Source organism: Corvus hawaiiensis, chromosome 2, assembly GCF_020740725.1.
Source record: "Corvus hawaiiensis isolate bCorHaw1 chromosome 2, bCorHaw1.pri.cur, whole genome shotgun sequence".
Lineage (NCBI taxonomy): Eukaryota > Metazoa > Chordata > Aves > Passeriformes > Corvidae > Corvus > Corvus hawaiiensis.
Window position 1 is genome coordinate 98551545 of NC_063214.1, and position 21736 is coordinate 98573280.

General features: G+C 38.0%; 1 protein-coding gene across 1 annotated transcript in view; it reads left to right on the forward strand.

The window, feature by feature from the left end:
* The window catches only part of COL4A1 (collagen type IV alpha 1 chain), a 122941-nt gene extending 103296 nt beyond the window's left edge, over positions 1–19645 (forward strand). The window contains exons 42-52 of the mRNA XM_048328302.1: positions 1690–1875; positions 2550–2683; positions 6242–6314; positions 7018–7089; positions 8428–8556; positions 9978–10076; positions 10223–10435; positions 11155–11332; positions 14158–14272; positions 14899–15071; positions 16716–19645. Coding sequence (XP_048184259.1) covers positions 1690–1875; positions 2550–2683; positions 6242–6314; positions 7018–7089; positions 8428–8556; positions 9978–10076; positions 10223–10435; positions 11155–11332; positions 14158–14272; positions 14899–15071; positions 16716–16797 — 1454 coding nt within the window. The 3' untranslated portion in view covers positions 16798–19645. The remainder of the gene's footprint in view (positions 1–1689; positions 1876–2549; positions 2684–6241; positions 6315–7017; positions 7090–8427; positions 8557–9977; positions 10077–10222; positions 10436–11154; positions 11333–14157; positions 14273–14898; positions 15072–16715) is intronic.
* Positions 19646–21736: the final 2091 nt, after the last annotated feature.

Genomic DNA, 21736 nt, shown 5'->3' on the forward strand with positions numbered 1-21736 from the left:
ATAGGTAATTATTCATAGTGTGGAATTTACTGACTGCAAGCTGTGCTGTGATGAGGTAATATAAATAATTGTATTTGTGTGCTGTGCTTTTGACTCCCAAGTATCTCTGTTTTCCTACTAATTTTGCAAGAATCAAAATTTAGTGAGGTTCTGTGCACCAGGCAGCTATAGGTAGTAGTTTTGTGGCCAGGATACTGCAGTAATTATTTTTGCCTGAATCTGTTTTGCAGCCCTGATGTATTAATTGCTAAAATAGTTATTTTCTATAGCTCAGTAGAGCATGTCTAAGCTATGCACAGGAGCGTGGTGCAGAGATGCAAAAGATAGCAGAGTCCTTGTGAGATCTCACTGAAAATTTTTATTACCTGGGCTCAGGACTTCATAGCTTGGGTACAGCCACATGACTATGAAAATTCAAGTCCCCTTATGTTCTTTGAAAAGTGTGTCCCTACACTGTGCTGTGAGAATGGTTTGATTGGCTCGAGTCAGTGCTTGTTCAAGGTGTCTGTAATGCACCATGCTCCACTTTATGAAATAAGTATAATAAGTCCTAGACACCAGGCTGCAATAGATACAGTAGTGAAGAAATGACCAACTGCTGTTGATAAAGGAAATTGTGTATAATTGAGGAATTTTCTATTTTAACCATCTGGAAAACACAATTCAACTAGTCCATCCACAAAATTAATGTGACATGGCAGGTTTTGAAGAACTTGCATAGCTTTAAATATCAATGCCCTACCTCACTCATTCATTCTATCAATACAGGACACTTGTCTGGACAATCCGAAGTGATAAACCAGGATTTCAGTATATCTTTTATTTAGCATCTTAGACTAATTAACAGTCATTAACTGCTGCGAATGCCCTAATGTTAGAGAACTTAATAAATTAAACAAATTTTCTAATCATAGGTCAGTAGGCATGTAGAGTACTAGATTATGAGAACACTTCTCTCACCTTTCCCATCTCTCATTTTGTCAATCTAGCTCATTTAAAAATATCTGGGTCTAGACTAAATCTGTGGTCTACTTGCATAATTTCTGTTCTAAATGCATTGTAGTTCCAAAGAAACAAGTTCAGGACTTAAAAACCTTGTTCTGCTCAGGCAGAGAGCCAGGGATAGTGTTCTCTATAAATGTTTCTCTTAGTATTGTACTTATACCAGTTACTCTATATTCTTTTGCTCAATCCAAAATTAGATTGAATTGCAATTGTTAACTATTTGTACAAGCCTGAAAGTAAGTACAGTGGGTCTAAATCTAGATATTAATAAAAAAATATTCAATTTTTCTCCAGGAGCAAGTTCTTTTGTGCTTAGTCAAGCACAACATCCATTACTTGACTATGACAATAATAATGGCTGTGGAATAACGGTTTGGGGGATTTATAGTCTTAGTGTAAGGGGTGATAGAGGGATGCTGGATGTTAATCTATTTTAAGACTGACTAAAAATAGCCCAGTGATAAGATAAGAAAAGGTATGTCAGTCAAACTACTTTCCTCGTATTTTATATCATCATGTGAAGAATAATACAGTTTTCCTGAAGTTTTGCATTTAGAAATGTGTAAAGTTAAGGTCAGTGTTTTCAAAAAGAATAAAGCTTACTATGAGTGGATAACAAGGCAGAAGGTTTCAGTGATTGTGATCCTCTCTCTAATCATGTTCTGTGGTCGTTTCAAATCTTAGGTGCAAAAGGCGAAGTGGGTTTTCCAGGATCCCCAGGAAGTCCAGGGATCCCAGGCCTGAAAGGGGAACCAGGATATGCAGGTCCACCAGGCCCTAAGGGGAACCAAGGTCTTCCTGGACTACCAGGAAGTGCAATTGAAGGCCCTAAAGGAGACAGAGGACCCCAAGGCCAACCTGGTCTTCCAGGTAATTCTTTGTCTTTAGTGTTAGTGTATTGCTGTTCATCGAGGCTCACCTGATTGATTAATAATACAATCAATATTGCGTATCTTTGCTTATCCTCCTCTCACAGGTCAGAGAAAAGCCTTGTTCATAGGTAGTTTTGGCATTATGTTCTAGAACAGGCTGATTTTATGTTCTAGAACAGGCTGATTTTATGTCCTCAGGCAGTTGGCTTTGTGCAGAAATCTTTCTAATGTTGAGAAGGTTGCCTCCCATTTCCATGTTTCCCTATGGACTTTATTTACTGTTTTGAGGCATCCGGGGCTGTATGTTCCTATGTCCTGGAGTGTTAATGTATTTAAAAATGGCCCAGCATGGCCTTTCCATGGCAGTGGCCCTGTGCTAGAGGCTAAGGAGGAGAGTGGAGCGGAGCTACAAAATATCTTTAGCATGTTTCTGCCTGGGGATGTACTATCTGCTTGTTCTGCACATTTGGAAAACTCCCTCTATTTTCAATCAGCCACAGGCTGAAAGATGATTGGATGAGGAGTCTCCCTTCAACAGATTGTTCTACTTATTTTCTTGAAATATTACAACAATTATTTTTGTTCTGTCTATCTGTAGACCCTGCTTGTCCTCCATCAGGTACTGCTGTAAACCAATTTTGCTACTAAATACTCTTTTCTTCTGGTATTTAGGTTTACCAGGTCCAATAGGGCCACCAGGACCTCCAGGTCTGAAAGGGGCCAAAGGAGAGCAAGGGAGCAGTGGCTGGCCAGGGTCTCCTGGGGGTCCGGGAATGAAAGGTGATCCGGGTTTCCAAGGAGTGCCAGTAAGTTACTTTCAGTACACTCCAGATTTGCTGGAAGCTAGTTCTTGTAATTAATTGATATATTAATCATAGAATTTCTTGTTCAAAATAATGATATTTTATGCTCAAAGTGCCTTTGGACTCACTGCTGATGATGTAAAGTCAGTTTGAAAGCATTTCAGTGCTCTCCTTGGAAAGGCTGCCCCAGTGAGCTAATGAACTTATTAGAAATTTACAGATAGTGAGTGGTAACATACAACACCCAAAATATAATTTACAGTGTTTTAACGGTACGGGATGGCTGAAGCACAGCCATAAATCCTGCAAATGCATTAGTAGTTAATTTTAAAGGTTGCATACTTCACGATAAATTGCCTTCTGAAAATACCTGAACTGTTTGCTTTTGTTATGAAAGCTCTCAAATAAAGTGCAGTTTCAGTACTGTCAGTCATGAAATATAGCTGCTGATTTAGAAATACAAACAGGCAATACTATTAATACATTTTTGTCATATATTATTCATTTTCCCTGGCCCAAAATAGTCTCTTTTTGGTATACTAGCGAGAATGAAGTTGAATAGGATAGTCACCCACAACAGTTGGTCTTCTATATTCTTTCTCTCAAAGTGTATGCCTTTTTCCACCCTGAAAAATATGCTCTATTTTTTAGCTTTTCATTTCTTATTTCCTTCTACACTGGGAATGGAGGTTGTCTAGCCCAGAGTAGAAGGAGGGTCAGAGGGGATCTTATCACTCTCTACAACTCCCTGATGGGTGTCAGTCTCTTCTCCCAAGTAACAGGTAACAGGACAAGAAGAAATGGTCTCATGTTATGTCAGGGAAGCTTTAGATTGGATATTAGAAAAAAATTCTTCACTGAAAGGGTGGTCAGGCATTGGAACAAGCTTCCCAGGGAACTGATAGAGTCATCATCCCTGGAAGTGTTCAAAAAATGTGTGGATATAATACTTGAGGTGTTTGGTTTAGCGGTGAACATGGTGCTGCTGGTTTAATGGCTGGACTTGATCTTAGAGGTATTTCCCAATCTTAATGATTCTATTAAAAAAACCCAACCAATAATTACAATAAAAATATTTATGGAAAAAAGAATAATTCCTAGTCTACAAAAGGAAGAAAGACTCAGGAATAAGGTTCTGATATGAAATGCAGGGCTTTAAAGGTACACTTTATTCTTGATAATGCAAAGATCTAGTGCATCTTTTTCTGCATCCAGGAATGTCTCTTCACAGAGACATTAAGGATTTGCTTCTGTGTTCATACCTTTTTGTATTTGATACCATACCGTACCATACCGTACCAGCTTTGAAGGTAGTAAATTCCAACATAACACTCCAGTATATTTTCCCTAGTTTAAGAATTTGCAGTACTTCTGCAGAGAGCTAAATTTCTATACCCCAGGAGATTGTAAAGCTTTTCACTGGTTGTTACACAAGTCCGAGACTGTTTGCTGAGAAAGAATGGGAAATGCCAAAGGATTTTGATTCCATGCCTTCAATCAGAGAAAATGTTTCACTCTCCTTGAGCACAATTCATAGTGGCAGGTTGTTAACTCAGTGTGAAATGCTGCAGTGAGAGTGATGTTAAATATTAAGCTGCTTCTGGTGATACGTACTAAGATGACTTTCTAATGTCTTCATCCTCCCAGTGTGACAGGCTCCTGCCCCGATTATGGCTCAATTGTTCATACAGGTCTCCAGGTACATGGATACCTATATCAGAAGGGAGATTTTGTTGCAACATGAGTGACACAGGCCAGAATAGTGAATACAGAGACCAGACTGCGAAATACAAATCCCATGTTTTTTTTCCTGTTCATTTTAGTGTTGAAATGCAAGAAGAAACATTTTCCTGAAATAGTTTTGTTCTGTTTGGAACAGATCCAAAAAAGGTGTTGTTTACCAAGCTATATCTGATGAGAAAAAAATGTTTAAGAAATGCATACTGTTGTGGAAAAAGTATTTTGATGGAAAGCTTCCAATAAACTCCTCTTATAAATCCATTTTATAATTATAACCTAAAAAAATATATTTAAAATGTCCATCTTTGAATGTGATTGACTCGTAACTGCCTTCTGAATGAAAGTTGGCCCTCCTGTTGTGGACTTCAGAAGTTCACATATTACGATACAAAGAGGCAGCCATTTCTTTAAACAATCCTTCATACTGTGATTATGTGACTGAAGGAAACCAGAGAATCTTACTTCATTCATGCCTCCCTTAGCACTCTTGAGAGTAGCATTTCTTTTGTTTGACTTTGGAGTCTTTGGAAATTTCACTGTGGACATCCATTTTTGAACTAGTCATCTCTTCTCCCTTTAAAATCAGTGGAAAGAATTAGACATTTGTAGTGAGCTGTTCTTCTCACCTTAATATAAACATCTAATTTGCACTGAATGAAAAATCACTCCTTGTGTGCTTATTCTATTGCTTTTCAAATATGATGACTTCTACTGGTATTATTTTTCACTGGATATTCCATTCACATCTCCAGCTGGTTGGTAGGTTACTTAGCAAAGGGATTTTGTTTCTTTCCTCCACCTGTGTTCCACATTTTATTGCATAGTGAACTGTCACTGTCATACCAATTCAACCAGGGAGAAACTCTAAACTATACTTACAGGCTTTCTGTAGACGATCTGCAGCAGACAAAAGAAGAAAAGGAAATTGGTGGCCATTTGAATGACTATTTACAGAGTGTTTTGAAATAGGGGCTTGGTTTTCCTTGAAGTGAGGCTACAGTGAACTTGTTACCATTAATTTGAGGGGAACAGTTTAGAATGGTGAAGGCAGAAGGAGGAGTTCCCATTGTGTTTGAAGTGTTTTAAGTTCTTGAGTGTTTTAGCCCTGTTGAAAAGTAAAAATCTTCAGAGGATTATAAATTGTTGAGCATATTTAATTTCATCCCATGTGTGATGTAGAAGTTTTCAAGTCTGCTGTGGTCTAGAATTACCCCAGTGAATTATCTAACTAGCAACCTCCTGCTGGGACTGCACGGAAATTAGTATGTGCTGAGACTTGTGCTTGCTGATGTTTTTCATAATAATATGGTCAATGGTTGAGAACCTTTTTACTGGCTGCACTGCTACTACGACCTTATTTTGATCTGGTATCTTTGTGAGGCAAAAAATAGTTAAGAAAGAACAAAATGTCACTCTTGTTCCTGTAGGAGAAGCTTCTCATCTAATCAAGGGAGAGAATGACCATTTCTTAAACTTAATGGCTATCTCATATTATATTTTTTTTCATAGGTTTTCAATAATACACAGCCTATTTGAGAGTTATATCATAATATACATATATTTATATATATAAATATACATATATTTATATGTATATATAGTTATATCATAATATAACTATATTATATATATTTATATTTAATATTTATATTATTATATTATAATAATATATTTATATTATTGTATTATTATATTATATTATTATTTACATTATTATATTTATATATAATATAAATATATTATATATACATATATTTATATATATATATAGTTATATCATAATATATAGGATAACTATACTTCACATTTTCTTTTATGCAGGGTACTCCTGGTTTGCCAGGAGATATTGGTCCAAAGGGTGATCTTGGACCTCCAGGAGTTCCAGGTATTCCAGGTGAGGAGAAAACTTACCATACTCCTGAAAAGTATGCAAAAATGTCTCTTTCATATCCTTTCTCTCTCAAAAGAGATGCTCAAAGAATGTTGACTCTATGTTACAAATAACTGAACAGGACACTGGAAGCTTCATCAAAAAGCATACAAGAGCATTGAGATTTTTCTGAAGGTTTTTTGCCTTTTGCCTGTTCTTGCTTTGCAAATATTAAATGTGCACTTCCTTTAATAGATGGATGTAAAATTGATTGTTAGATAGTACCAGTCAAGAATCTTGAAGATTTTCTTGAGAATTGAAGAGGCAAATGTTATAGCTATATGTGAGGAAATGGGCTCTGTGTGTCTCCCCTGTTGATTATATTCCTGCTACCATCACTATCATGTACATGAAAACACCATGTGTATAAAAAATACAGTTATTAATAGAAAAAACATAATGCTTTTAATCTAGAGAATTATATTATTAAAGTAAGAGAACTTTGAAGAGAAGTAAGAGAAAAAATAAGAGAAATTTATTTTCAGTCATCATTTCTTTGGTGACTTAGTGCTGCTGTTTGTATCATGTTCCTGCAAACAGTTAAAAAGTACTTGTGCAAATTAAGTCACGTAAGTCAGGATCATGGGGTCATACATGATTATTCCACACATATCCTTCCAAATCAAGAAATTACAGAGTTTTCATCAAATATTTCCTTTGACTTCAGGTCCAAAAGGAACTCCTGGCTTCCCAGGCCTTAAGGGTGAGAGAGGTGACCAAGGTCTTCCTGGATCTAAAGGTATAATGTGAAGCTTTGCCTTTTTTTTTCCCCAGACGTTTTTGGTAAAATGGTTATTTGTGATTAATTTGTAGTTATTTGTGACTAATCAATGGATAACTACATCACCCTTTTGTTCTGTGTAAAAATGCAGAATATGAAACCAGGTATCATGTAGCAGCATCTGAATGGTCAGTTAGCATCACAGAATGGTTTGGGTTTGAAGGGACCTTAAAAATAATCTAGTTTTAACCTGCCTACCAGGGGCAGGGACATCTTTCTCTAGACCAGCGCCCCATCCAAGCTGGCTTTGAATGCTTCCAGGGACAGAGCTTCTGTGGCTTCTCTGGGCAACCTCTGTTCCAGTGCCTCAATGCTCTCACAGTAAAAAACTATCCTCAAGTCCAACCTAAATTTACACTCTTTCTGTAAACACTTCTTTCTTTCACACTGTTGCCCCTTGTCCTTTCGCTCCAGACCTTGGTAAAAAATCTCTCTCAGTCTTTCTTATATATTTATATATATATATATATATAGCCTTTTTATATATTGAAAGGCTGCAGTGAGGTCTTCCCTGGGCCTTCTCTTCTCCAGGCTGAACAAGCCCAACTCTCTCAGCCTGTCTTCATAGAAGACCTGTTCCACCCCTCTGATCATTTTCATGGCCCTCCTCTGGACCTGCTCTAACCAGTATATGTCCTTCTTGTACAGGGGACCCAGAGCTGCATGTAATAGTCCAGGTGGGGTTTCATGAGAACAGAGCAGAGAGGGAGAATTACTGGCCACGCTTCTTTTCCTGTAGCCCAGTATTGGCTTTCTGGGCTGCGAGCAGACATTGCCCATTTTTCATCTACTTGTGTTTCCCAAGTCCTTCTCTGCAGGGCTGCTTTCAATCCATTCATCCCCCAGTCTGTACTGCTATTGTGGATTGCTCTGAAACATGTGTAAGACCTTGCACTTGGCCTTGCTGAACTTCATGAGGTTCCCATTGGCCCACTTGTCACACATGTCAAGGTCCCTCTGGATGGCATCCCTTCCTTTCAGCATATTGGCTACACCACTCAGCTTGGGGCCATTTGCAAACTTGCTGAGGAAACTCCATGCAGCCTAAGGTCTGGACAGCTATTTCAGTCCATGAGAGGTCTGTCTGGCTGGAGATATCAACACAGACAGGCTTCTGTTTGGGAAGCTTTGCAGTTTAATTCACGTGTAAAGTCTAGGACACATTGATACCTTGTGACTATCTGTGAGAGGTTCTAGTCTCTGCCTGCATAAATGGCAATACAAGGTAACGTTTTTTTGCCTTTTTTTGTTGTGCAGTACTAAATATGTGCTGATTTTCTCTGTTGATTTCCACAGGTTTACAAGGCCCACCAGGCCCACCAGGTCCTTTTCAGCTTGTTAAAGGAGATCCTGGCTTACCTGGCCCTGTAGGACCAGTTGGTCTCAAGGGATTCCCAGGACTTCCAGGTCCCAAAGGACAGCAAGGTGAGAGTTTCTAATTTGTCAGTAAAAAACCATTTTAAGTAATGTAAAAATAGACCAAAGGTAGGCTAGATACTGCAAGATTTTTGGTATGATATTATCCAGTTTTTGTAAGCCACTTAAATTGTGTCAGTGATGAGGAAGGGAGTCCTTTTTGAAGCTCATCCAAAACAGATGCCTTCCAGGTGATTTTTTGTAGGCTCTCACTCTGCAGTCATCACATCAGTATCTGAGATCAGCAGTAAGCAGAATGACTTGCAACACTCTGCTCATCCTTTCCCCAAAATGTATTTGTTAGGGTATCTTCTGTCATTAGTCTTGAATCCAAACTTAATTCTTGTGTGTCTCTGGGAGAAGACAAGCATGAGGAAAAACACTTGGTCCTGGAGTGAAAAGTGCTTCCTGAGGAAGCTTGTTCCATGGTCCTAGATTTCTTCTTTTAGTCCAGATATTGAAATTTTTATAAAGAGTAGATGAACTGCAAAAATGAAGCACATTGGAAAATATAAGGGAATGGAGCAAAGGGTAGGACAAATGAAATGCTGGCACAAGGACACATGTCCTTCAGAATGATGGGACATGGAGAGTGGGAGCTCAGGAGTGTTAAGATTCTAAGGAAAATCTTTTTTCCTGAATGATTTTTGTTAAGTTGATGGGGAATTACAGTATAATATAATGAATATCCTCTTGCTAGTTGATACAGTAGATATGAAGGTTTTCTCTTGAAGGTGGGAATACAACTCTGCAACTGCTGTCCTTTAAGAAAGAGCTATGAAATAGTCTCAGTGATTGAACACAGCATGGGTTTGCTTGTACAGGACCTATTGCTCTTCGCTAATAGTCAATTCAGCACATAAACACAATATTGCTTTTTGAGTGATCAGGAAAAGGAAAGCTGTGAGCATCTAAAGCTTCTGATGAGTCACAGAGATGTTGCAATGATGCTGATGGTATTAACTTCCTTTTCCTGAAGTCAGATTTGCTGAGTTTATGTAGGATTCATAGCATCCCTAAAAATCAATAAAGGAAGACATAAAATATGTCGGAAAACTTGTTTGGGAAGAAGCTAAGAGGATACCCATTTTCCCACTGTTCATGACCCTACTTTTTTATGGTCTGTTTTTGATTGAGTTATATGATAAACAGAGAGAGAAGGGATTGCTGCCTTTCCTTTTCATAGTCCAGGCAAATACTAGTTATTTTAGGTGCATGCTCTCTCCTTACTTCTCTGTTCTTCTCTACTATATAATCACTTTGCCTGCATATAACCCTCATATGCGCTCTAGATACGGAACTGTATGCACTGAATCTGCATGAGTTTGGTTTATGCTGAGGCATACCTGTTCTGTACTGTATTAAAAGCCAAAAAGCCAGAACTAACATGAAATAATATCCAGTAATAATTATTGCTTGTTTTTCAACAGGAGTGACAGGACCTTCAGGTGTACCTGGACCACCTGGTAGTCCAGGGTTTGATGGTCAACCTGGGCAGAAAGGGGAAATTGGTCCTTATGGTCCCCCAGGTAAGTCCATGTGTTCTTCGAAGACTTAATTCCTTCATGGAAAAATAACATGGTATTAGGTGTGAATGTATTTAATTTCACTTCTTTAGTTGTGTAGGGAGAGTACTGCTGTCTGCAGAAATAAAAGGAGCCTCTCTGTATTGCAGGGCCCAGAGGATTCCCTGGTCCACCTGGTCCTGATGGCTTGCCCGGGGCTATGGGCCCACCAGGGGCACCATCTGTTGCTCATGGCTTCCTTGTTACCAGACACAGTCAAACCATTGAAGAACCGTCGTGTCCATTTGGAACAAGGCTGATTTACCACGGCTACTCCTTGCTCTATGTACAAGGCAATGAAAGAGCACATGGCCAAGATCTGGGTAAGTAGAGACCAAATTAGAATTCAGTTAGAATTCATTCAAACCAAATGTATTGAGCAAATCTGTGTAATTGCTCTGGCCCAGACCTAGACATCCCAGAATGAGGGAAGATGTTGCAGTGAATACAACACCTAGTTACTGAGATGGCTCGTGGGGTTTGGACAGTCTGATGGAACTGGGTTTGCTCAGCCTTAGCAGATGTTTATGGGGAGGCCTTTATTGCAGTCTGCAGCTGTCTACAGGGAGGGTAGAGAGAATGGAGTCCCTTCTCGGAGAGTCTCAGTGACAGAAGAAGCAGTGGACACAAGTATGAGATACATTTCAGTGAAACATAAGTGAAAGCTTTTTTATCATGTGGATGGTCAACCATTGGAACAGAACCCCAGAGAAGTGGTTGAATTTCTTGTCTTTGGAGATCCTCAAAAGTCAACTAAATCTGGACTCATGCAACCAGGTCTAACTGGCAGTAGGATAGATGACCTCTAGAGGTCTATTCCAACCTAATGTATTCCGTAATTCTACAGGCTAGAGTGGGCTACTCCTTGCCTTGTCCTGTTCCTTCCTGGTGAAGCTAAGGGAAGTCACTTCCTCTGAGAGTACTGGGCCCTCCAGAGCAAGTGTTCTTTGCCTTTTTGGCTGCTCCTGGAAATAACTGTTAGGCAGTTGGCAGTGGTTTAACAAAACTGTGTTAAGAAATAACCTTTCACTTAACATTTCAGGCACAGCAGGAAGCTGTCTTCGTAAATTTAGTACCATGCCTTTCTTATTCTGCAATATCAACAATGTCTGTAATTTTGCATCAAGGAATGACTACTCCTACTGGCTGTCTACTCCTGAACCCATGCCAATGAATATGGCTCCTATCACTGGTGATAATATCAGACCATTCATCAGCAGGTATGGTTTCAGTTCTGCTGTATTTATAAAGTGAAAAAGCCTGTGGAAAGAGTGTAGGGTTCTTTAATTTTCTGGACAAGGCTTTTAATCTGTATATTTTTATTTCCTGCCTTTAAATTTAAAGTTTGAATTCTTTTGATGAAATGTTTCAAAGTGTTCATGTTTTCAGTTTAGACTTTGATCAAAAATAAATCCATTTTGGGGGAAATGCAAACAACTAGAGTAGTCTATTTTGAGTATAATTGAAATGAAAAGATTTACTTTGAAATGTTGTCTTACAAAAGCTATGATGTACTTTGAAGGAGAAAAAGTTTTGCATTTTTTCACAATTCTTGTCCAAAACACTTCTGTTTTTTGACTAGCCATAGCTAGAAGCTTTTTAGGGCTCAGTTTCCTTTTGTTTGAAAATGGTAACATTTTTATCATAGAGTAGACTGCCCGGCTTCTTCCATTGTTTTAGACATTCTGCTTGAATACAACCATTATTGTCTAAATTAAAAGAAACAATTGCAAAATCAATCATCTACTTTTTAATAATTCCAGATTCCCAGCTAGCATAAAGAATGGTGCTTCTATCGGAGACATAACTGTTCTGCATCAATACATGTTGAACTTTTGGTTCATTTTAAATTTTAGGGCCACTAGAAAAACTCTTCTGGTATAATATGTACAGTGCTGAAGGCAGAGTTGTGAGGAAAAGTGTGGAAAACTTCCCCACCGTTAGGTATGAATCTAACAAGGGAATCTTCGACTTACAGCTTAAGTAATAATCATTAGATACAGACATTACTGTCCTTTGTGTCATTGCTTCTAATCTGTATCAGCTCTTGCTGATGCCTCTTCCAGCCATATTTAGTGAATGGGAGTGGAGATTGCTGGTAATGATTTCTCAGGTACATCCAAGAGAAAGGACAATCCAAATCATCAGTAGGTTGTAGTCTGGGCATCTGGGATCTTCGAAAAGATGTATGGCTCTACTGCAAAACATTTGCTATTTGTTTTGCATAGTGGAATCCATCTTGTGCCTGCAGTTGTACTCTGTATTCTTACTTTTGGTTTAGTGCCAAAGAAGTTGATATGTCTTAAAAATGAATGGGCAGATTGAGGACAAGATTCTCAAGAGAGACTATGTTGGTCTTACATTTTTGGTTGTTCATTGCATGTGAATGGAAGGGGCTTGACTTTCAGAAAAATTCAAATTACCAACTTCTGAAATGCATATTCCTTTTATGCCATCCCATACCATGCACCCAAAATAGCCTTTAACAATCATGTTTGAAACTCTTGCCAAAGGAGGTACTAACCAACACTTTGCCTTATCTCATGCCTACGGAGTAGCTTTTGCACCATAAAAACGCGTAAGTGTGTATATGTATGTACATATGTGTGTGTGTGCATGTATGCTTATGTGTTTTTCTCCTTTTAGTTATAGCAACCAGTGAGATAGTTGTAAATTCTAATTTTAGAAAACTAGGAAAGAGTCTGAAAGACTCTTCTTTCAGTTTATTTTATTAGTTTATGCTTTTTAACCAACAGTTTTCCCTGTCCAAAAGTTGAAAATGTGTAGAAGTGTCATTTGCTGCCTTGAGTCATAGGACTTCTTTTCAAGTAAGGCCTTCTACTGAAATACCAGAAATCTCTTGAAGCAAAGCAGAGCTCCAAGAATAGATGCAGCTTTACATTCCTTCTTTTAACTTACTCTTTCATTGATGTGTTTCTTAAAATAACTCTCTTGGTTCTGCACTAAAGATGAAGGCAGTAGGTATGAAAGCAGTCTTCACAAGGCAGAAATAGAATGCTTTCATTCTGAATTCCTTTGCTTCTCTGCATTTTCCAGAATCCAACTTAATCCATTTGCACTTGATTCTTTTCCCTGCTCTGATAACAGGAATCAGACTGTTTAGTTTTGAATCATTTTCATCATTGCTAACTGCAGCAGCCAGTTGAGGAGTTGTACAAGAAAAAATGGATTATATCTACCAAATTCCTTATTACCAGCCCCCATATTAAAATTCCAGCCCAGCTCATGGATTTTTTACAATTCTCCTGTGAAGGCATGATTGGTCATTGGATTATTCAGTAACCTAGCTGTTCTGAGATGCAAGGAATTTATCTAAAGTAAAAGAACTGGTGCTGCATGCCTTTCTGAAGAATTGCTTTGAAGTTTATTGTTCAAGTTACTTTGCTAGAAATCTCTTACTGCAGATACAGAGCACAAATGTAAATAGCAAAAACTTTCAAGGAAAATGCATGGGAAAGAGTCTGCATTAGATTAGATTAGCAGTGATTGCCTTTGTAAGGCATTTGCCAGAGAGATGGCTTTTTCTCTGGAAGTCAGAGCTAAGTTTAGGATGATGAATTGCTGTTACTTGTTTCTGATCACAGTAGACCACTTTTAAGTGATACTTGCTGAGTTGCAGTGTTTGGCTATTTGCCTCCCATGTTCATGACACTGAGCACTTTTAGAAACTACAGTACAAATGGGACTAGAAAAAGACAAATACATGTAAATCTTCAGATAAGAGGTCTCTTACTCTCTTCTAATAGGAAAGCTATAGGAATAAGACTTAACAGTTGAATTGTCTCTAAGTAAGGGAGAAATCAGAAGTTTAATTTCAGAAAAGAAATTAGATATTAAAAGAAATTAGATATTAACAAAAAAGAAAAACCCATTGGCTGTTTTTCTAAATGAAACATGGTGATTTTCCTTTGGTTTTGAAGTGACAACATTTTCTCTTGTAAGATTCCATAAAGAAAGTAACTTCTGAATAAAGAAGTATTAATCCTTAAGTGCACAGAGCTCATTCATGTCTTGGTCTTTCTAGATGCTCTGTGTGTGAAGCTCCTGCTATGGTAATAGCTGTTCACAGTCAAACAATTCAAATACCACCCTGTCCTGAAGGCTGGAGTTCACTTTGGATTGGTTATTCCTTTGTCATGGTAAGTGCACTGAGATGTACTCTGAGCTGAGGAAAGCATTTGCTTCAGGGTTTTGATCTATGGAAAGTTAATATCTGACTCTGTTGCTTCAGGTTTTAGGAGGGCATTAGACCTCCACTCTTTGTAGTGACTTCAAAAATAATCTGATCATTTTCACAGGCAAGGCCTGGGCATGGTCTGAGACACAGCGTGGATCCAGAGCTGTTAGCACTTGGCAATGGGAGAGAGGCCACTGTGATGTGGGGTCGGAATGGGGTTGAGCTATTCAGATAAAAGCTGTACCAGACCTTATGCCTTCTGGGCTAAGAGCTGGCCCTGGCATGTTGCTTACATAGAGATAGCTTGGGTCCTGCTGTCTGTCCTGAAGGACTTCTGTGCATACAGCTGCCCTGACGTTGAATTTGCTGATGTGTTGTGCTGCTGTTAAGTGAGAGAACCCAATGCCGTCTCTGGAGCCTTCAGCTCCACCTTCTTGTTCCTCCTGGAGCTGAGCAACAAAACTGCAGATGGACAAACAGAGGACAAGGAGAGAAGTGTGAAGAAATATTTGTGTGAGAGAGTTCATCGAAGTTGTAGCAGAAGAGGTAAAGAGTCCCTGTCTGACTGATGCTTTTGCATTTTCCTAGCACACCAGTGCTGGTGCAGAGGGCTCTGGCCAGGCCCTGGCGTCCCCTGGCTCCTGCCTAGAGGAGTTCCGCAGCGCTCCCTTCATTGAATGCCATGGCCGGGGCACCTGCAATTATTATGCAAATGCTTACAGCTTCTGGCTTGCCACTGTAGAAAGGAATGAGATGTTCAAGTAAGTGCATGATTTATTTATCATTCTTTGAGACTCAGTTGAGCCTTATCGTTGAATAAAAGAAGTATTTTTTGAATGTAATACATGTTCAAGTATTGGCTGTCCACCAGAACAGTTAGTTTATGTAGTTAATTGTTTTCATAACAGGAAGAAAAAAATTAGTAGCTTTTGGGAGAATTAATGAATGTATCATCAATTAGTGTTTGCAATGTGTCATTTGTACTGTGTATTTTGCTTTTCAGAATAATCTAACAATGTTCACAATTCCACTATGTTTTTGATTGCATTCACCGAGTGGTAAATGGGATAGGTTGACATACTGATTGAAAGTAAATTAGAATGTACAATTTCCTGTAATGGATGTTAACATATAATAGAACCACTTGCAATTAGTACAGGTGTTAAACTAAGTGAGTTGAACAATTATTTACCTTTTCCTAATGTTAGAGGAACTATGTTTGAGTAAAATGCAGCTGGTGGTAGTAGGCTTTGTTCTCATCTCCTGTACGTAAGTATTTTTCAACACAGGCTAATTTGCTCTATATGAATGTTATTAATGTGTTAGCATGTAGATCACTTTCCACGTCTGCATAGCTTAACTGGTCAGCAGGCATTCCTCTGGAGTGCAGGCAAGCACCCTCTTCCACCACAGTCCTGACTGCTGCTCCTGTTACCCTTCATCTCTTCACATCTTCTAGATCTGGGAATGCTGCCTTGTCTGTCTCAGAATGAAGCAGGTTGTTTAGCCAGTTTTCACTGTTTATCAGATAGCTGTCAACAGAGTAGGTAGAAAAACTGAGCACTGGGACTGAGTATTACTGGGGCTGTGATAATCTCATCAACCAGAAAAACTACTACCAAAACCACCCTACCACTGGGGTAAGCCCTGGATCCCTAGGAAAGAGGAAAGCCAGTCAGAAGAAAATGTAGAGTGAGCACTACAGTTGTTTCCATTCTTTGAGTCCTACCCAGAGACCTTTCAACTTCAAACTTTTTTCTGGCTACAAACTATGCCTCAGATTAATAAAATAATCCCAGATCAGGGGACCTGCTCTGCTGTCATAAATCACAAATACTACTCAATTTCCTGTAAACTCAAAATTTTTTTTAATGAAAAGCACTAAATGCAAGCACACTTTTGTCTGAAAAGTATCTATTTCTAGTTGCTAGGAGTAATTCCTTATGATAGTTTGGAGACTAAAGGCTTTGGTTTGTGTTTCTATATGACATCACATAATTTCCTTTGCCAGCTTTTCATTTGTCTTTAAAGTCACAAGAGTTAGCAGAAACTCATGAACAGTCAAATTTCAGCTTCTTTGCCCGATTTTATTACCCAAATTCTAGATTGTTTTCAAACTGCTGCTTTAACAGATAGTGTTCTAGGTTAAGGAAATGTTCTGCCTCGTGAAAGAACTGAATTCATCAGTAACTGTAAGTATGTGATGTTTAAACTAATCATATGATAGTTTGTGACCAAACTTGGAAGTGATTACACACTGGAGAATTTAGGAACACCTTCTTGATTCAGCACAGGCTGGAAGAGAGACTTGCATTCAAAGTTGGTGTTGTCCATTATAAACCTGAAAAGTGTCTGTTTGTTTCAACAATTGTTAATGGGTCTTTTAATTTCTTTCTTTTCCATAGGAAACCGACTCCCTCAACTTTGAAAGCAGGGGATCTACGCTCAAATGTTAGCCGTTGTCAAGTCTGTATGAGAAAAACATAATGACTTTTGAATTTCAACTAATTTCACACAATATGGTGCTATTCGTTTAACAGCAATGAAGCCTAGACATATATCATATGTACCTCATTGTTGTCCAGTATGAAAACAGTAAAGTGCCTTTTAGGACCTTGCATAACTAACACACACTGCTTTACTGGCCCTGTCCTTGCTAAAGAAGAAAAGAGACAACAAAGATAAGCTTCAAATGTTGACATGCCAAATGGCACTTTTGATCAAAGTACATGTATTTTTTATATAAATGCAATGCACTGATAGAATAAAAAGTCAGCATTTATCCAGAAAAAAAATGCAAAGGTGCTAGGAGGTATGCAGTTCTGCCTTATACTGTTTGACCCCCCTTTCTCATTCTTGTATTATATATTTAGATTCATTTTTCTTCCCCAGATAAGTTTGTTACCATTATCTAGGTGTCTTAAAATCCCAGACTCTTGGGTATGTACTTATTGTTCTTGTACAAAGAAATACTAATGTAAAAAAGAGGTTTGGGATTACAGACTGTGGTTAAGCAACATGTAACCATCTTTTCACAACATAGTGTGCCATCCTGCAAACCTTTGCTTCTGTTTGTAGTCCTTAGTGCTGTCTGGTTTTAATGGGTCTACATCTGGAAGAGATTGCCAAACTGGCTTCACAAATAGGCAAGTCAGTGTTTCTGCTGTGTTGGTACTATGCAGCTTCTTTGTGCAGTAGAACAAACTTTCCTGTGGAATAAAGAATGATCCAGTAATGGTCAAGAAAAAATATATATATAAATATTTTAGTAATTTATATAGATATCAACCATTAGGCAAATCAAGCTCTGAGTTTATAATTTCAAAAAGAAGCTTACAAAATTTTTCTTCTTTTCAGTGTCATGAATTAGGTGTTAAATGCCAAAATATGATGTGAAATGTTCGTTTTACATAGGCCATTTCAATGCTGAAGTTGCAGAGACTGAACCCAGGTTAATAGCTATTTGTGTTTATAATAGCAAATCCTGCTTTGAGCTTATAGTCTTTATTCTGTATTTAATATTTTTCAGGGTTTTAAACACTACTCACACACTGAATGACTTGATTTTGAAAAGTATAAGGCCTTAATTTTGTTAATATTGTGCCAAAAAAATTCTTCGAAGTGGCCTCAGAAATATTTCTAAAGAATTTCTATGCAATGATACCATTGTTTGAGCATGTCTGTGTCCAAAAATGTTTTGTGGACTATTACCATGCAAATACCAGAAGATTTTTGCAAATGCCAAGGCCTTTGTTAATTTCTTACATGTGTATTTCTTAAAAATTCAAGTTTGTAATAAAACTATTTGTGTAAAAAAAAAAAAAAACAGAAGAAAGGAGCAGTTTTTACTAATTTGTTATTAGCTATCATTTACAGCAATGAATTAATTTTTAATAAGCCACCAATAAATGCACAAGCTTGATGCAATCCTAGATGATTTTTGTTTTGCACATCTTGCAGATGTACAAAGCATCTTCTAATGGGGGAAACAGGACACTGTGCTGACACCTCTGTTGTTATCTTGTAAGAACTGAAACTGATAGATGAAACATGCAAAACATCTATCACTGAAATATATTTGATACGAACACATTACAAAAATCTGCTAATTTCATCTCAGCTCATGGGAATCAATCAAGTTATGCACGTTTTTCACTTTTTCTTTAGTTTTTCATGCACAAATCAGGACTGAATTATACAGGATAAAAATTAAAATATCTCATATAATTTTGCTTGTAAGTGGGCAAGGTGAATTTTGGCTCTGGTTGAAGAGGAAATGGGCCATGCTATAGTTTTCCTTGGCAAAAGCACATAATTTGTTAAAGTTTCATGCTGTTTTCCCAAATTTGTGAAGACACTGTGGCTGCTGCTGCTGTTCTGAACTGGGCTTTCACTTAAAATCCTTCAGGGCATTCTCTGACCAAATGACTGAAGGCTCCTGGATAGAAGCTGGTCATTTTGTTTAGCAGTGATTCTTAACTCTCATGGAAGTTTTGACATCTGATAATTTTATTTGTGAAAGACCAGTCCTCATGAAAGTTCCTTGCTAGTCTATAAAAGTCTTGCTATGTCTAAGCAGCCTCATGCAGGGTTTTCCAAAGTGACACTTGATATCCAGAAGAAGAGGAGACTATAAGGTGATTCCTTGTGGCATCTAGGAAAAACTGCGCAAATATTCAGTCTTCGCTAACTCAGAGCATCCAAACTGCTGCTCACACTCTACAGCTTATGTCCTGGTCAGCTAGGGATTTAATTTGCTATGGTCAAATTGTCTTAGAATTGCCAGACAGTTGAGTTTATAAAGTCCTTCATGTATGTTTAAATCATCTGGGTGTGTATGAACCCTTGTCTTCTCAATTGGGAACATCTGGAAACAAGGTCCTTTGCAAATTTTCAAAAAGTGCTTGAACTGTAGTTTGGTATCTTCCTTATCTAATCGTAATTATTTATTCCATAACCTCCAGCTCATATAATGACCTAAACCATTCTCATGCTAAAGATGCTATTTATTTTTAAATCAGTCAGAAAACTTTTTGATGCTTATTGAATATCAGTCAGATATTCATATTTCAGATGAAAATGTGTGAACACTTGATTTTGATGCCCTGGGTGAGGAAGAGCCCACGTGAAACACTGCCTTGCTTTCAAAAATCTCTTAAATACCCCATATTCAGGCATTTTTGGCCATTGTTGTGGCTACAATACAGTTCATTGTGTGAACAGGCAACTGCAAACACATCAGTTATTCGTCTTGCAGAAGCTTTCAGGAGAAAATTTTTGAGTGCAGTACTTGAAGAGTTGCTGTCATGATCCAAATAAATACATTTCTAAAACAGCAGGTGGTGCTCTTGCTCTCTTTGTGGTAACATTGGGATGGACAACTTTACACTAACAAATACCTTGGTCTCTAATCTGCTAACATGACTCTATTGTCTATATGACTATTTTCCCATGTCTCCATCTCTATTTTGACATGTCCTAATCACCAGCAATTTTCCTTTTGAAATAGGAATGGATCAGTTTTCAGTTAAAAAAAAATTCTATACATACTGCAAAATAAAAATAGAATATAATTAAATGATCCAATATCTATTTTGAAACAAATGATCTCTTAGCCTGTGTATCTTTTCTGATAAATGTACATTCAGTTTATATCTCTTATCCATTTTATAGTGGCAACTTCCTTGATGAAATACACTTTTTTCTATGTAACATGACTCCTGAGAACAGTATCCCCCTACTAGGCTCCCAGAAAAGTGATTGTATTTTAATGACTGAAATTTTAAACCTGCATGACTTTTTGAGAATTCCTTTCCTGTCTTCCATGTTTTACAAATCTGGAATAATCTGCACTAACTACATAAGGTGAAACATAAACACGGGCCAAGGCTTGTGGATCTCAGAGCACCAACTAAATAGAAAACATAGCACGTGGCACAAAGGCAGACCACTGGCTAGCTGAAATGGCAGCTATCTCAGTATCTGCCTGTATCTCCATCTCTTACTCTATAAAGGTGGTTGGCCATGCCTGCACCGGGACTCCTGGAAGGAGACTGGCAGCATTTTTGCAGAGGTTGCAGTGGAGCTTCTCTCTCTCTGCTGGTCACATCGTGGCAGCGATGTGCTGCCCACTGCATTTCCACTTCTGCATACAGAAATTACCTTTCTTACGATCTTCACATTCTGAATTAGAAAACGGTGAGAACATGAGAGACTATGGTGGACCTTTAAATGCATGTTTCAAGCTCAGAGAAATGCTGAGACCAGTGATGGATGGTCTGGGATAGAATTAATCCGCATTAGGAAAAGAAGTATCCAGTGGCTACATGGAAGTGCTCAGTCTGTCTGTTTCAGAGGTAAGATGGTAGAGAGAAGGAAATAATTCCACCCATCCATTTAGTTACAGTACAGTATGAAATGGATAATAATTGTGAATTTGTAATATTGAGGATGTCTCTACAGCAGAATTATAAACAAAAAATAATACACAAACTTAGTTTTAGCACTAACAGCTAAACAACAAGTGCATATTTTTTGTGAAAGATGTGCCAACAGAACAAACTCAAAAAATTTTCCTGGAAGTATAATCTTTAAACCATTCTCTTTCTTCAGAATATCAGAAGAAAGTCCTCCCAAAATATGCAGAGGGGAGTGTGTGGATTTTGGCTATTTCTCTCTGGCAAACAATAAGCTTGTTGTGTTGCCTGAGGTGTTAATACCTGTGGGAGGATAAATCACTACTGCTTCTCATGAACACAGGAATGCTTCTATTGTAAAGATATTTTACCCAGTCAGGCTTACTGACACCACCTTCTATACAGCTCCCACTGTTAGAGTATGATACTCAGAGCTGAATATTCTTATTTACTTTTCAATGTTGATTTTTAAAGAAATATTCCTTCCCAGCTCTTTATTGTCTTCAAACCAGAGAACACAGTATAAACATTCAAAAGATTTAAAAATGTCTGAATCTTTTACATATGTTAGGGAACTGCCTTTTTTTTCCTCTGGCTATATGGAGTCAGCTATATTTATTATAATTGGTGTCCAGAGGACAGAAGACTTGACAGAGTGAAAGTTATAGATGGAACGTGATCATTTGATGCTCTGTCAACTCCTGTCTCGCCTAAGAAAACATGTTAGATTTCATGCAGAATTGTGGCAGGATTCATTTGTCATCTCAATCCCATGAAATATGATATACACTGTAGTAAATAAACATGTAAAATGGCTTGGGCAGGGGAGAAAGTCCTTGTAAAACAGTCTAAAGAGCACTGATCAAACCTTTTTGTTATTAGTGCACAGCTTTTAGGCCAGTGTAACCTGTGGTATGTTTTTGCCAGAATGTACCTCTCAGTCTTACACCAGAGTGCTCATTCCTCACCACTGGTTCCTGGAAGAGGTTCAAAGTGAAGAGTGTGAGATC